This window comes from Telopea speciosissima, chromosome 1, assembly GCF_018873765.1.
Source record: "Telopea speciosissima isolate NSW1024214 ecotype Mountain lineage chromosome 1, Tspe_v1, whole genome shotgun sequence".
NCBI classification, from domain to species: domain Eukaryota; kingdom Viridiplantae; phylum Streptophyta; class Magnoliopsida; order Proteales; family Proteaceae; genus Telopea; species Telopea speciosissima.
In genome coordinates this window covers 82537354-82555150 of record NC_057916.1, presented here as the reverse complement: position 1 = coordinate 82555150, position 17797 = coordinate 82537354, and the positions used below count along the sequence as shown (strand labels likewise).

The window sequence follows — 17797 nt, the reverse complement described above, 5'->3', positions numbered from 1 at the left end:
TAATCATTTTACTTTTGATTTAATCTGCACATGTGTTGTCTAAATTTCAATTTCCATAAGTTACTCTTTATTCCATGTATTTCTATTCCTAAAATTCCATACTTAAAAAGAATTAGAATACTTGGCAGGTATACTTGATATTTCTGGACAGCCTGCTTACACACTGTTTGATTCTGGATCCATACAATCATTTGTTTCACATTCGTTTGTGACCAAATTGAATGCTACACCTAGATTGATGAACTGCTGGTTAGAAATGAAGCAAACTAAAAATTCTATGGTAAAGTGAAGTAACTGAAAATAAAAAGAAAATATGCGGGCACACAGCAAAGAGAAGGTAGCGGGTGAAACCGTGAAAATATTCTTGTTGTCATTTTTTATTGAAAGTGAAATAAACTTTGTCACTATTTTAGAATGTATTTGAGTTAGTTACACAATTATTCTTGGTGATCATTAGAAAAAATTCCATTTTGTTTGTTTTAATTTTACTTCATTAATTCACTTCAATTTACTTCCAATCAATGGGTAAAGAGTGATTTAAATCCTTTTAACGTTCCATTTTACTTTGAGAATTTTTCCAATAGAAATTGAATTGGATTGCAATTTGATTCTCAAATAAAAAGGGAATAGAAAAAAGAACTGCAATGGCCAAATCACTTAGTTATTCTTTGAATATATATTATCATGTGGATATTTCTGCAATTATTTCTCATTCATAGTTTAATTTAAGAAAACATCATCAACCGTAAGCCTCATGCCCCAAACGTCATATATTTATCTTTTAAATGTTTGAATAAAATCACATCCGTTAGAAGAAATAGATCAAGTTAAGGCATATCCACAGAACAAGGCATTGAGTTTATTGCTTATTGTTCATACTGTCCTGTAAGCACTTTTTCAAACTGGGACCCACATCCACCAATGATTTTATGCACAGCAAGATCTAGCGCTGCACATTGGCTATGTATAACAGTAAGGGCAGGTGAAAATCCAACAATAAATTCTAAGGAATGATGTAATCTTAGCATGGCAGGACTTTGGTTAGAAAGGCAAAAGGAATAAGGTACCAAAACAAAAAATATCTACCAAGAAAGCATGTATCGTAAGGAACAATCATTACTACAAATAATATATTCATGCCTTAATAATCCCATGCATACAAGATAACAATTCATACCCTAAGGCTAATGCTCATACCCATGCTTCCATCCACTGTGGCCCTTCAGCACCATCTAGCGCACAACCAGCAATAGTGCCATCAATCAAAAGCTGTTTCAAAGCACAATCGTCTAACAGCTGACTGCTCCCCATGTTCACAAGGAATGCTCCTGCAGAAAAGAATGCTCACCCTTTTATGTGTGTAGAAGAGGGGGGGGGGTTCCAACAATTATTATTTTAATATGATAATTACCAGGTTTTATGTGCTGCAAACATTCTGCATTGATAATCTGAACAGTCTCATTTGATAGAGCACAATGGAGTGAAATAAGGTCACTTGCCGCAAGTAAATCAGTAAGCGTATCCATTCTTCGAGCAGCTGGAGGAAATGTTATAGAAGGCCTGCCTGATTTTCCTTCACCCTGTACAGGAGAATTAGGAGAGAAAAATCAAAATCAATTAGAGTCTGAAGAGTGAATTAGAGATATAATGTAACTGTGTGATTAACAAGGACAAGTTTAACCTAGTACAACATCCATGAAAAGGTGGCACCATTGTCAAAAGTTCAACTTGGGAGTTGGGACTTGGGACTATGCACACAAGTTTGACTATTCATTCTACCAAACTACAAATTCTGGACTTGACAATAAACTTCATTCAAAAAGATTATTTTTTCTCTCCTTTTTCTCATAAGACTTCGTACATTCTGACCCTCTTTAGACCCTGCAGTGGCGGGAGCCTCGTGCATAAATTGGAGAAATTTAAGAAACCCCGTTGAGATCAAATCTTTTTCTCAAAGATAACACCAAGGACATCAGTGTTGAGGTTCCGCATTCACTTTCCTCAAAATCGACCTTCTGCTATCCCCTCAAAGAAAAAGAGTTTAGTCAGACTCCTGAGCTCGGTTTTCATTTGGTCAAATGGTAAGCAGTCACACAATTTGGTTTGTTTAACAACTGAATGTTAGGTAGTTAAGCTTAAGGAAGAAAGGAAGTTACGCACGGACCGTACAAGGATTAACAAGCTGCCTCAAAAAGGAAATGAAAACCACGGAGCAAGGGAAGGAAAGCTATATCCTACCTACCAATTGATTATCGTAACATTACTTTGGGTGCAAAGCATTTAAATTTATAAAATGTCCACTAGCAGCCGAAGGTGAATTACGTTTCAGATTTACCATCAGCTGAAATTTTGTGTCCTTTCCGCTCAGACAAGGGAAAACAGCAAAAATTCAAGCAGGTTCACTTACTACCACCCTATGGTTCCCCCAGAGCGATTTGAACTCGAAAGCATTGACACTATGAAGCAGATTTGGACTCGAAAGCATTGACACTATGAAGCAAATTTGGACTCGAAAGCATTGACACTATGAATCAGTCCCCGACTAAAAGAATTAATGGAGTTCCAACGCAAGACCTTGAAACATCAGATTCCTAGAAACCCAGTGATCAACTTAAAAAAAAAAAAACAGAACATAGTAATGCCAAGCATTTACTTCAGTGAATACCTCCTGAACATCGAAATAAAGCACACTCATCTTAAACGCCAAGCTCCTAGTCGCCAAGGACCTAGCGGAAGCAGATCTACCAACAATCCCCAAGACGAGAGCTCGACACCTTCGCATCCCGCGACATAGAGGCTGCACTGAACCGAGCCAGCCAGAAGAGGAGACTGCGTGGCGAGAGAGCAAGTGAGTACGGCGAAGCAAGCCGAGGAAGAGAGCCATGACGGTGTCGGCGATCTCTTCGGCACGTGAGGCGTCAACATGGACGAGGCGGAGGCCGAGGTCGGCGGCGAGGGTGGAATCGACGAAGCGGTCGGATGAACCGAGGCAGAGGATGAGTTGCCATGGCTGGAGGCGGCGCTGAGCGGCACGTGGCAGGAAGGCCAGCGAGTGGAGGATGACAGCGGCGGCGGACTCGATCAGCCCGTCGGCTAGGCGGTTGAGGCCCACGTGCTCGACAGCGGCGATGCCCGCAAGGTATTCTTGTTCGAAGCTGCAATCTTCCAGGCAGTTGAGGGATACCACTAGGGGAAGAGAAGAGGGTGGTTTTATGCTACCGTTACGGGGCGGCATTGTTGCTGCCGGCAACTCTTACACCTTCTTCTTCTTCACTAATTCCCCCTCTGCTTCTCCTCCTCTGACGATGTTGCTGGTGATGATTCTACTACTGATGCCGCTTCGGAGCTTCTACTCTCCATCTCTCTCTCTCTTTTCCTTTTCACAGATTTTTGCACTTTTTGCTGAAGAGATTTTGCTTTCTCTTCTTCCCATGCTTGGGGAGTGGAATTCTCGTCTTTCGACTCTCGAGTTCGGTCCGAACCTGATAGCATTGTCATTAGTTATTGACATAAATGACCCTGGATGCATCCGATTCAGATCTTAAGATGGAACTACAGACATTGACAGAGTATCAAAGACCATTGGATTGGAATCTTTTTCGTTTAGATTGGTTGGAGACATTTTTGGGCTCCTGATCTTGTGGTTGAGAATACAAAATCTGATGTATGAGGACCGTTTAAAATTTTAGATGGGCCATGGACCTTTTAGTTATTGGAAAGCTAGATTTAGCCCATTGTGTTTATTCAATCTTCTTATAAGTCAGATCCAATCTGTATGTGGGGCCTAGAGTTGAGCATTATATTCCCATCCAGCGGATGCAAAACTTGATTGGCTTGAGTGAATTAAAATGTTTGCTTAGAATAGAAGCAGTCATGTAGCAAAAAAAAATAAATCGAATAAAGGGATTAATAAATAGGCAAAATGATTGAAACATTTAAAGTTACTTTGGCTAAAGTCAATAATGAGATCCAACGGTTGCCACCAACATTTGTCACACAGATCCCATCAATTCATTCCACCCACCCCCGAACTTTAATACTTTATGATCATATACAATTCTCCAATTTGAGATCCCAAAGCTCTCAGAGATAACCTATATACTATATACATAAAACGATATTCTTGATTTGTCATAGTTACAAAGGATCTTAAACAACAAAAGATCTGCCACAAAAATAAGAAAACCCCTCCCACAGCCAGTGAATTTTTATCACGTCCAATTCATTGCCCGTTCCAATTTCCTTCAATCCCTCACATAGGAACAAAAATGACCACTTTACCCCACCTTGGACAGTGGGTAAGGTGGTCATTTCCGCTTCTATGTGAGGGATTGGAGGGAATTGGAACAGGCAAGAATTGGAGGTGATAACGATTCCACAACCAGTGCACTAGATCTCTAAAATCAAGCCACCTACTGAAAGCATCAATATCGGTCCTTACGTATAGATCTTTTGAATCCTTGTTCCAAAGCTCCTTGCAGCCCTTACAAGAGACTTCACGCTTGTGTTTCTCGTAAACATCTTGTAAAATCGTAGTTCATATATTCCCAAACAATTGTATCTGTTTGTGCAAATATAATTGAAAAAATTACAACTTCTACTTCTCTTGATATGACTCCCAAGTGTTCTAACTCTAATACAATACTCCTCTTGTTTGATAGGAGGAGAACTCGTCCTTATGTTCTAGTTCTAACATTTCACTCTGGCACCAAGTCGTCTCTTTCATGTGAGGGTTAGGATGAAGGATTGGCTGTTCTGAGATCACTGATACGAACCTCTTAAGAACTTGTCCTTGTAAACTAGTTTATAAAAGTGAGGGAACCCAAGATTATATCAACCCACATCAAATCCCATTTGTAACCGATGTAGGATCAGTCCCCATATGATTGATATGAGATCGTAACATTGTTCAGCTGTTCCTTCATGAACTTGCTGTAATAAGAAGTGTTCTATTTGGTTGTTCTCGAGTCGTAGATCGACTACGAAATCAATCAATAGAAATAAACGAAGGACTTCTTCGACAAAGAGACGAGCACAATTGCCTCAAAGTTCAAAGATAACCAAAATCACTGACATGGGAATTGAACAAACACTATACCAAAACGGCGGATCAAAACTAAGATTCCAACTAATTGAAAAATCGCTAAATGAAGCAATCACCTAAACGAGAAAACAGAACAACAAGAAGAATGGAAGAGGAACCTAGAGAAAGCTGTGACGTTTGGCTCTAATAGGAGAAGCCAATTAGGAAAACAAGCTAGGTGGCTAAGTATCCTAGAGAAAGGAAGTAGTGGTTAGACATTGCTATATGAGGACAACCATGGGGAAGAAGTGATCTGTGAAAGAACTCCCGATTTCTCGATTGTGATCGTAGACTACCATCCCCCGATATTTATTTTTCCTTTTTGCCATTCTTGTTTACCTAACCATTGGGCTTTGCGCTATATATCCCGTATCATTGAGAGGAGAGGCATTTACATATGGGAGCTCAAAGAGTTATCTCTCCTAGTGTACTAGCGAAGGGAACAAGTTGTCAAAACTTCAACATCGAGCTCATCCATAGCTCGGGCTGAATGATAACAAATTGAATGAGAACATAGACGAGAGACAGATGTTTGTTGCCCTCCGACGTGAACTGCCCATGGAGACGGCCAACATGCTACGATCAAATGGCTAAGACTAGGTTAGCTAAGGAGCTTTTTCTAATCTTACCATTGAAAATTTGAATTGAATGATTCAAGAGGGCAAAAATTTTTACCATGGTCCATGTTATTGAGTCATTTGGAGGGCATCTTTGGTTAAACTACTATTGATGGGAATATCCACCCCTTAAATTAGTTCTATGTCAAGTTTCGGATTCCATATCCATGTATGTTTCATCAATGTTATGACTTCTATTTTTGTATTTTCAACTATCAGAATGAAGTTACTCTCCAAAACCGTCATGTTTGAAATAATTGATTTAAACATTTTCATATATCCAACTGAAATAAGTGATAAAGGTAAAAACATTTTATATTGGTAAATGATAATGGAGACAACATGTCCACAAAATTCGAATTTCAATGGAACTATCACATGATAGATACTAGATACTTGGCTTCCAATTTGTTGAATGTTTTATTTCAAGAGAACAAATTTGGCTGATTAAGCAAATTCCATTGCCAATCACACCCTAGAAAGGAAAAAACCATTTGAAAATTCTTCAAGAAAAGTGCTTTTATAGTTAAATCTGCATATCAAAGGTCATTTAAGTTTCTGCTTTGAAATTCTAATAATCCATCTTCAAGTAACTCCACAACATTTACATAGAATATAAAGCTCCTCCGAAGATGAAGTCTTACTTGTGGACAAGGAAGAGTTGTTCAAGGGCAATTGTAGTAAAGCAACAGTTAAAAGACCGGCAGCCGGCAGATTATAGGGAAGCATTCTATCCAATGTTTGAGGCTTCTTCAGATACCGTCCTTCATTGCTTACTTACTAGTTACTACTTCCTAGTAATCACTGAAGGAATGTGTGGTTTATATCTTTGAATTCAGAATCTATGCTAAGATCACACATATGACACACAGCCTTAGGGTCTGGTGCCCTTTTCGATTGATAATATAAGACCAAGTTTTCCTTCACCCACGCTGAAGAGAGAATCAGAATCTCTTAATCCACGGCTTCTAGTGGTTGCAAGGGATTTCTTGGAATAGAGCCAAGGGCATTTCAGACTTTGTACAATTGATAGCAGAGGGAAAATAACGGCACCCCAACCAATGGATTAGATTATCTTTACACACGGGGAAGAATGAATCATGTGAGTCATCTAGAAAAGATAACGAATAGGAGATATTCGTTTTACCCAAAAAAGAATAAGAGATTTCTACCATAAAAAGAAGAATAGGAGATATTCGTATCCCAAATATAAAATGGTCAAAATATGTTTTTTTTTTTCTCCTTTTTCATTAAAAAAAAAAACAAAGAATATTCGCACCAGAGTTACATGATTCCATCTTCCATGAAAGAATGTTAATGGAATCCAGAATTGTCTAAAAGCAGCAAGAGAGCAAAATCAGTTTACTGAAATGCAACTCACAAAAAAACTCAAGTCTGTAACAAAAAGGTGGTATAAGTCAATCATGTATTTATAACCCTCAATCAACTATGTGAAGAAAATGCTTTCATGTGGGGGAGATGGAAAAGAAATTAAAGAAAAAAAATTATTGAATAACTACAGTTGATTGAGAAACAACGAAGTTCATGATAACAAGGATTCACTGAAAATAGATACCTCATATGAATTTAATTAATATTATAAAAGATGCATAATCTCCACCCAAAAAAAAAAATAAAAAATCCACAATCTCTGCAACACATACATACTCTGCAAGTGAAGACCCCACACTCACAAGTACACACTATCTCCTCAACAACAGTTTCTACACCTCTGCCTGGGCTCAACGACGCAAAACTGAACCACCTAGGATCTGGTTCTATTTCACATCCTCCATCGTGGACCATACTATTTCGAGGATTGAATTGATCTTTTATTACATCCATCTCCCCATCCGAGTTGAAATACATACCTCGTGATAAGCCATCAGTCACAGCGATAAGATGGACCAGAGTGGCAGCTCCTCTCCTTAGAGCATTTTATCAAGAAAAACCTCCAATCTACAAACTCAAACTGTACAACTATGAACTACCACCACATGAACCAAAATTCTTACGTTACATGAAGGGGACAAACGCCTGGGCTTCTTAACCCCCACAGCTGCGACTTGGGAGTGTTCTGACAAAGAACACCATTTTTTCTGAACTAGAATCACGGGTTTCCCATTGCAGAACTGAAGCTCAGAAAAACCTCCTCCTGAAAGTTCTGGTTGTTGCTTGGTATGAGCGCATGAGCAGTCCAACACCAATTCCAATCCCAAGGCACATACCTAGACCGATTCCCACTCCAACTCGAACACCAGCATTGAACCATGAGAGCTGACCATCATCATCAATGTACATCTCTTCCGAGTAGAATCTGGTCCCGGTTTTCCCTTCAGAATCATAATCATCAGCTTCCGTGTCGGCAATCTGCAGAAAGCCCACAATCAAGGTCATTCATTGTTTTTTTTTTTTTTTTTTTGTTGGGTGTGGGGGAAGGGGGAGAAAGTTGTGTTAAAGCATTTAGTGAGGTAGATTTTAATATTATTCCTAGCATGGACGAATACATCATATACCCAGAAAGATGTCTAATATAAGAAGCATATCTACAGGATATTAGTGTCATGTATTATCATTAAGAAGCTATTAGGCTTTAGAACCACATACTTGGTTGTTTTATCTTTCCAATTGTGGTAGAACACTTGTTGGAAATTTTATAGTTGATAACAATTGATCTGAAGGGCAAGCTGAAGTTAGTGGATTAGAAACCAGCTGTTATGATTGTCCTTAATGGCTGCATGAGTATGCACTATGCTCAGACAAAATATACTAGACCACATATCTGTAGTTTCTTCATACAATAAATATCTTCATTCTTCACACAAGTCATTTCAACTGTATGAAGTGCATAGTTGTCATTGCGACAAGGCAGTGTCCAAGCGCCAAGATGTATTTTTAGGGGTGGGAATTAAATGTAAAATATGGGATTTTGATCTTTCAAGATGTAATTTTTAAGGGGGCATTATATGTAAAACTTATAACTATTTATTTACTAAAAAATATATATATCTTTTACCTTTTTAACCCTTCACTATGTTTACAGTTTACCGCTCTTCAACTTCGTCTTTGACACCAGACGAGAGAGGCAGCCATGGCCGTTCGGTGGGACCAACAGCAGCAATTGCAGTGAGACACATGTTGCTTCTTCTTTCTGCAAATTCGGCAGGATAGTGGCTGCCATTTCTTCTTCTTTTTTTGTTTCCTTCTGCAACTCTTTTTTTCCTGCAACTCCGTAGCTGCCACCACTTCTTCCTCCTCTTCCTCTTCAGCAAATCTAGCAGCCGCTGCAACTCTAGTAGCACAGTGGCTGCTGCTGAAACAACTTCTCTTTTCTCCCCCTCCCCCTCCCTCCTTTTCTGACAGATTTTGGGACCTAGACGCCTAGACAACTAGGCATCTGGTCACCTAGGTCCTGAAAAAAGGCCTTGTTGCCTTGACAACTATGACAAAGTATATTAAAGTTTCTTATAAGTATTACTACTTTTTGCCAGGTTCATAAGGAATGGTCATCAAAATTCTTTCCACAATCTCATGATGCAACAGAGTAAAAATTAATGATGAAATGAAACAGCGGCCAACTATATGAATGCCATAGCAGTTGCTACTTCAAAACATCAGAAGTACACTACCACCAAGTCAATGTATGCACACAGCATCTGTATTTTTTTTCCTTAATATCTTCACTAGAGAGTACATGCATAGGGCATGTAAATGTACCACATATTATCTATTGAGCTCTGATTTCCAGTACTGGCCAAATATCTGTCACGTGGCAGCTCAATTGGAGCTAGAATTTTATGGACAGGTAGGTAAACCACAAGGTCCCCCACTACATATTGATTCAGCTTAAACGGCGGAGTTTGCCAAGTGGCAATGTAAAGCATTGAAAAATCTGGGCTATAGGAGACTGCATAGTAGTGGTCAGAGTAACGTAGGCATGCATGGACATAGAAGGGGATGCATGCCAATACATTGGATGGCATTCGATTAAATTAGGCTCTGAAATTTAACATGCCATATCAGGCCATGTCCTCTCTAGCCACTTCACTTGTCCACATGGCACAATGACAGTAGGCAGCACAGGAACCCCATCCTTAGCAGGTAGCAACAAGTTCCTTTTGCCTTATTTATCATACATATATATCCTTGCATGTAGGAATAATTAATGTATGCTCTTATTAATATTGTTTACGTGTTCCAATCAAATTATTAACTTCAAAACAAATTAGCATATTAGGTGTTTATGTTGCACATAATTACTACCTAAAGGGACAAGTTAGAAAAATAAAGTAAGCCAATCTTTTTCAAGTTCAGAAACACAAAGAAATATATTCCAAAATCGCTTCAAGGCGAGAGAATGTTCATTGCCCAGTATGCACAAGAAAGAGAGGAAGTAATGCATTTTTTTTTTTTGGGAACATTATGCTTACACCCCCTGTACTTAGCCTTAAGTGCAAATCGACCCGAGGTTTCAAAAACTGAACATGTACACCCCCTGAACTTTTAAAACCATGCTAAACTAACAGTCCATTAGGAACTGGCTGTTAAGTGATGACGTGGATATAACTTGGACTTTAAATGACTCTTATACCCTCGTCTTCCCCAAACCTATTCTTTGTTCTACTCTAACCCTATTTGTAACCCAAACCCAGATTTCTCCTACGTTCTTCCTCAACCCCCTCAAGCTCTTCTCCAATCTCCACCCCTGTTGCTACAACTACTTGTGTCATCCCTATTCTGTTCTATTCAGCACCGCTGCAACCCGCAACACCCATTAAACATTAGGCCATTACTGCACAACTCCAAAACTTCATCACAGTACCCACTGCCTTCATCACCATATGATACACTCCATTGTAAAACCCCATCACTGCCACCATGCACTCCAAACCTCCAACGTAACCATACACTCCCAAATTCCAAAAACCCTAAAACCTATAACCATTACCAGAAATCACAAATTTGTGGATTTCTTATTTTCTTCTCCCAATTGCGTGTTGAACTAGTAGTCTGTCTACCTGTGAATCTCTCATAAATCAGTATTCACTGGTCAGGAATCAGGTAGGATGTTAAAAATGTATGAGGTGTTTCCACGATCAAATGGCATGGAAAATGAAGCCAAAGATCAGGATAGCCACAATTTGGATCTAGCGCCCAAGCCATTATACCAAGAGGAACCTTTTTCTCCCCCAGAATTGGTAATGGGCTAATGTAATTCCAGATGGATGTCAATCCAACTAAAACCAGAACCAGAATCTGCTTGGGTATAATGCAATTGGTTAGGGCAGAATGGAGGATTAGATGAACTGAGGGTTAGGGTTAATGGAGTTAGGGTTTGATGGTACGGATAGGAGAAGAAGGGTTAGGGGATTGGGATGAAAGCTTACTTGTGTTGGATGGATCCTTGGACTGAGAACAGATCTGAGTAACTAATCTTTGAACCTTCACACAATCGGCAGCAACAAACTTGACAAACTTGAATGCACTCGAAGGAGAGAAAACAGTGAACTAGTGAAGGCTATCTCAGCCTCACCTTCACAGCCTATCTCAGGACAGTGGAATGCATTAAAGCAATAATCTTCTTCATTAAATCGTGGGGGGCTCAATGGAGCTCTTTACATTATATAGCCTTCAAGGCTGGACATAAAATAAATCCTAACTATGACTAGGACTCAAAATAGAAATAGGAATGCCAACTAGGACTAGGACTCAAAATAGGAATGCTAACTAGGACTTAGGACTTCTAATTAGGATTCAGATTTGCACTAGGAATCCTAATTAGATTACAACTCAATAAAAATAAAACATAGGACTTCTAATTAGGATTCAGATTTGCACTAGGAATCCTAATTAGATTACAACTCAATAAAAATAAAACAAATACTAAAAATCCCCACGATTGTTGCTAGTGTAGGGATTCATCCCTACACCTACCCGATGGTTACTTAGGCTAGTGTAGGGAAGAATCCCTACACCTGCGGCTGGTTTTAGACAGCCAGTTTACATCATGGGCGCATTAAATCAGGTAAATATTACCAACTGTTAGAGTTGGTGGGTTTATAAAATAGATACGATTGCAGGGGGTTCGATTAAAATTACAGCAAAAACAGATACGAAGGACACCCAGAAGCGCTCAAATTAAAAAATCACAACAGAACGAACCAATCTCGATTTGTCTGGCTAACCCACCTTCTCCGCTGTTAGCAAAGATGGCCCCTCCACCTTCACCATCACCCCTGGCGGCAAAGGCGGTGCCTCCACCAGCACTACCTCCGCTACTGTTGCAGGTGAGGGTAGAACAGAGAATAGGTTTGGGGAAGACGAGGGTATAAGAGTCATTCCAAGTCCAAGTTATATCCACGTCATAACTTAACAGCCAATTCGTAATGGACTGTTAGTTTAGCATGGTTTTAAAAGTTCAGGGGGTGTATACATTGATTTTTTGAAACCTCTAGTCGATTTGCACTTAAGGCAAAGTATAGGGGGTGTACGCATAATTTTCCCTTTTTTTTTTTTTTAATAATGAAGGATGCAGCACCACAGGATCAGAAAGGAGAAACAGGAAGGAGAAGGATAAAGGGCAGAGTCTAACTAGCAGATGTATCTGAAGATTTAGGAGAAGACTGAACATGAAGATTCTAACCCACTATCAACCTGATCAGAGAGATTATTATAGAAAAGAAGGCAATGATTCTTGAGTAACTTTTGAAGAAAATAGTATGTGGGTATGAAACAATACATCCAACTCTCAAACCAGTTTCTAGCTAGAATAGTATATTTCCATGTAATCCATGATTCACATAGAGGTTGCAGCATTCTAGTCAAGAGGAATATACAATCTAGGATGCAAACAAAAAAAATATCCAAGTTAAGACCAATGATCAAACTAAAGTTGAAAAAAAAAAAAAAAAACAATAGGAGCTCTTGGTTCCTGTACGACCCAACCTAGGAAGCAATTTCTGCACGGGGAAAATATCTGCCCTGTGGCCAGTCAGATGGGAACCAATTTTTGTGGGCAGGTAGAGCCCAAGGTCCCCTGCTCACATGACAAATTTTAGTCCAAACAGTGTTTGTCAAGTGGCAAAATAAAGTTTGAAAATTTTAGGACTGTGGGAGAGTGGACAATGGTGGATTGAGTATTGTAGGCATGCATGGATATACAATGGGATGCATGTGAAGACACAAGATGGTATTTGAGTATGAAATTTGACACATGGCTAATTTAGACTCTGTCCTCTCCATCCAACGGTCAGAATTGTCATATCATCTATCAACGTAGCACAGGACCGGTTAAAAGCTTTTTGCCATTATGATTATTCAAACCATAAATCACAGGACCTTAATACTTGTTCTTGAGATTAGAATTTGAAGTTGGTGAACACATTTGAACATCATGACTCTGAATTAAGATCATTCCACACACTATGGTAATGCTACGATCCCGTATATCAAATTGACAGCTGCTACTGGAATAAAGTCAAAATGAATAAGAACACAATGAGCTTTCGATTACTGAGAATTACTATGCTGAGTACATCTACACTATAGAGGATGCAGGATTTAAAGTATTCCTTACATTCTATAATCAAGTAAAATTTTAGGTTTATGTAGATCTTACTACCTGTGAACCTGCCAAATGCAGTGAATCCTGCTCCAAAGCAGGTCAAAGTCCAACAGGATCCCATTTCTACAACATCTTACTCAAATGTCATAAAAAAAGCCTATGCTAGTATCTTAACTAGCCAGATTAGGCAATGGAGTAGTATGAAGCCCAAGTACCTTAACAGGCCAAACTTCCTACAGACCCAATATTACTTGGGAAGAGGAAAACCTGTGTGTGTGTGTACGCAATCCCCACCCCCACCCCCACCCCCCCTTAAATCCCACACTCTCGCAAACCCAAGCACCACTGACACCATAACTTTTACAGTTCCTATTTTATCAGTGATGTACATAGGATAATAACAATAATTTAGCATTACAAATATGATTAACACTACACCTGAGTAGCAAAAAAGAATTTTGAAATGATGCATTCCTTTCCTGGCTACTCCTTAAAAGTTGAAACAATTCGGCATTTACAGCATGAGTTTCATAACTAGCTACCTGAAGAAACTTTAGTCTGCAAAACAATGCTAGCCTAATTTCTGATAAGCAGAATGGCAATGCCACTGTCCTGGGACTAATCAATGGGTTGATAAAAAGGGCATTTAATCCATGAAAATGCAATTCACCCAACTCCAGAAAGGCCATTTCTCCTTTCTCAATCTCCTGACATCGCATGTAAATAAAAGATTGTCTTTCTCTTTCAACCACGCCCTATCTCTTCAAAACCTCTTTCTTCCCTGAAGAACCACCACAAGACTCCAGCAAAAGGGGTCCTATGCTAGCTAGCTAAAGGGGAAGGTTTCTCAAAAAGAATAAATGCCCGTAAAAAATTATCGAACAATGAAGGGAAAACTAGAGAAAGCCAATTTTGCAAATATCAAGAAAATTCAATCTAATGAGAACGAAAGATAAGTGATCGAAACTCAAAAGTTGGTGCTGGTCACTAAATATACTTACTTGCAACTTCCTGTGGCGAACGATACCGTTCATGCTCTTCGGATCCTTTCCGGTTTCTTCGTCTTCGGGAATAGCATCAAGTGTAGCATGTCGCGGAGGCTTCCGTCTGGGGCTGAGGTGAATTGTCTTCGTAAGTATGAGAGGGAAGCCAGAGGAGCACCCGGCAACATAAACCTCGATGGAAGGCGATGAAACCCCTAACTTTGGCTGGAAAAACGCAGACGAACCCGTAGCAATCGAGGCCGCGGTACAGCAATCCATACTCCAACCCGTCTTGGAATCGTTCTCTGTCCTTAGCTGATTGTGATCGAACCCAACACTGCCATTGCTCCAAGGGGATTCCATCCGTTCCAGAGAACCACACAAGATTAAATCTTCCCTCTCATACACCTCGAATTCAAGTGGGCCTGCCACTCGAACGCTATCGGTGCTTACATAGGTAACCTCTGACGATTCCTTATCGAGACGGTCGCGACGGAGGGTGATAGACGTCGTCTCGGAGGCAGGGATGCGAGAGCCATTGATCTCCAGAGAAACCCCAATTTCGCGTCGGAGGTGGCGGAGAGTGAGATGGGTGGGGACGCTGCCGACAACGCATGGAGCAATTCGAACATAGAAGAGCCGAATCTCGAACCAAGAGGCTGGGGATGAAGCAGGGCCATTCATGAGGCGATAGAAGTGAGGAGAATTATGGTTAGAATTCTTAGGCAAGGAGATCAACATTGACGAATCGCTCTCCTCCTGGAAATCCGTCATCGTCAACCGATCGCAGGAAAAAAGGGACTCCCCAAATTGGCAGATTAGCTGCAAACGTAAACCGGAATCGTACACAGATGAAGTGAATCAGCGTTAGGATATTGGATTCATTCCATGCATCTACGTCTTCTTTGGCTTCTGGAAAATTCCGGGCAGAGAGAGAAGCGACGGAGGAAGAAGATATATAGGGTTTATAGAACTGCCGTTGGATAATTTTGATGGAAAAGAAGAAAGAAAAAATGAAAATTACGAAGAAAGATGAAGGAGTGGGCGTAGTCAAGAGAGATCGAGCGAAGAAGACGAAAGGCGAGATCCGAGGGAGAAGGAGAGGACATGGCGACTCATACCTTCCTGTCGTTACGAGTGTCCAGACTTGAGTCACTTGACCTCAATTACAGAAAAAATAGAAATTGCTATAAAACAAAAAAACGAATCACTAATTTAAATTAATTATTTTAATTCTAAAAATATTAAATAATTGATTAACGCCGTTAACGGAGTTAGGCAGCGTTTGGCCTCGGTCGTCATCTACGAGTCATTAGCTCTTCTGTTCAGTCGTACTACTGCTAGTTGCATGCATATGTACACTGATGCCTCGGTTGGCCTCTACTGGGGAAATTTTTTTATAGGATAAAGTTCTCGAGTCCAGCTCACGTTCACGTACGTGAACGTATGAGAACAGTTCACAGTTGGTCAGATGGAATCTATTCTGTAGGATCAACATGGAGTGGATACCATCTGAACGGCTGTGAGCCATTCTTGTACGTAAATGTGAGTTCAACTCAAAGTTCTCTGTACAAGGGCACAAGATCGTGCGCCCAGGCACATTGAGGGTCAGCGAAATGATTAGTCTGTCCCCATGAATGACACTAATCCCGTCTCTGTCCTGCCCCATAAGTTGCGTCCAGATGCGTTCCAAGCAGAGAACAACACCTCTTATTTATTTTTTATTTTTGGATTAAAATTGATCATCTAATAAAAAATTAGGGAGAGGGACTGCTAATACGCTAGAATATAATTTTGCACCAATAAGATTGTGGGAAATGAAACATTCCGTAGTAGGTAGGTTTGAATAAGGGGGCGAGAATGTGGGTTTGTGGAAACCGTGGAATGTAAGAGGATGTATATAATAATCTACATGCTGGCATCGTAGCAATCTTTTTCCTTAAGAAACAATACTATTTATAACATGCTTATCGACTAGACTGCTAGAGTTAGTGGGTGATTACATTTAATTAACCCCAGTTCTAAATGTCAACCATTGAGTATAAATAATGATAGGTCAAATTAATTTGACCTCAATTCGATAAGATTATCTTTTACCAAACAAAAAAATATTCAAAGATTTATGTTTTGGATTGAGGTTTCCCTTGACCGTGATGAAAATAAAACTTAATTATGATGCAAGTTTGGTCCGAAGAACCTAAATTCATATTAAGCTCGAACAAGGTCTGGGCTGAGCCTTTCAGTTTGTAAAACGGGTCTAGAATAGTTATCCAAGTAATACAGGAATGTGAAGTTTTTGAAAATCACTAGATAAATTTAAATCATTCAGATTTAAGATGTTTTACACTTCAATTGCTTAGAATTGGGGGAGTGCACAATGTTGTCTAGAATACTGGAACAAATATCATCTCTATCCAACAATTGGAATAGACACATATCTATTCACGTGGCAGAAAATATGTTTTTATAATGCATGGAAAAATAATAGGCCATTATCACAATAAAAATTCACCAAATATGTAATTATACAAAATCAACTACGATTATTTGTTTCCCATTCTCTCCTCTTATTCTTACTCTACCTTCTTCATTGTCATTCACGTACACGAATAAAAATACGAAATTAAATAAAAAAAACAACTTTACTAAACTATTATTTATCAAGAATATTTTTTTTTGGTAAGAGAATATTTATTTTAGAAGATTCAGGGATATTGAAATGTTATTGTGATTAGTTTTACTGGATTGTGGAATCATTTTGTCTCTTTATGGCTTATGAATTCATTTCCTTCGCTGTGATAGTTCCCAATCCTTGTTTATTTCATCGACATTTTCTTTTTGATTTGTCTTCATCCTTAAACTGAGGAGATTGGTTTAGGAGTGCCACGGTCAATTAGTGCCAATCCGATTCAGCCCGACCCAATCATGATCAATTAGGGATGGGCTTGGCTGGGGTGAGCCCGACAGAGCTGGGCCTGGACTGAGTTAAAGAAACCTAAGGTTGGACTAAGATTTAAAAAAGGAGCAATTACTATCACTATCCAATATTTAGCCTATGTTTACTATAACTCCCCTATCTTAAACTTCTTTTCTGATATTACCCTAGTTTTAAGTTTTTATATCTCCTTCTCCTCTTGTATTTTTAAATACCTAAAGTGTTTTTCCTTTTCAACAAATCCAAGAGTACTTAAATTTAATTTATATTGAAAGAATTATATTTCAATCAAACCTTATTTGCTGTCAAAATCGCTCTGAATGAAAATACTTTTTTAAATATCAAAGCAAATGAATATTTTATTGCACTTTTGATTTTTTAGCAATGTTTTACTATATTAAGATTCGTGCATTTTTTAGATTTAAGAAAAACCCCAACATTTAAAGTTGAAAATTGCACCAACTGCCGAAAATCCAATTTTTTTTGCTTGAACTCAGGGTTGACTTTTTATCCTTTTGGAATTTTTTTTTTCAACTATTTTTGTTGGATTCAAATAGGGATATTTGCTTATTTATTAATAATATCTTAAGTAAATAAAATAAAAAAATATAAAAC

At 39.0% G+C, this 17797-nt stretch overlaps 1 protein-coding gene and 1 non-coding gene across 2 annotated transcripts in view; both read right to left on the bottom strand.

Moving 5' to 3' along the window:
* LOC122663424 (C-terminal binding protein AN-like) overlaps positions 1–15414 on the bottom strand; it is a 33803-nt gene extending 18389 nt beyond the window's left edge. The window contains exons 1-6 of the mRNA XM_043859138.1: positions 14266–15414; positions 7850–8070; positions 5827–5840; positions 2666–3252; positions 1412–1580; positions 1198–1328 (exon numbers count right to left, since the gene is read on the bottom strand). Of these exons, the coding sequence (XP_043715073.1) occupies positions 1198–1328; positions 1412–1580; positions 2666–3252; positions 5827–5840; positions 7850–8070; positions 14266–15021 (1878 nt within the window). The 5' untranslated portion in view covers positions 15022–15414. The remainder of the gene's footprint in view (positions 1–1197; positions 1329–1411; positions 1581–2665; positions 3253–5826; positions 5841–7849; positions 8071–14265) is intronic.
* LOC122649256 lies at positions 10774–10900 on the bottom strand. Its single transcript, XR_006331226.1, has one exon. It is a non-coding gene; the product is annotated as a small nucleolar RNA snoR80 (small nucleolar RNA).
* Positions 15415–17797: the final 2383 nt, after the last annotated feature.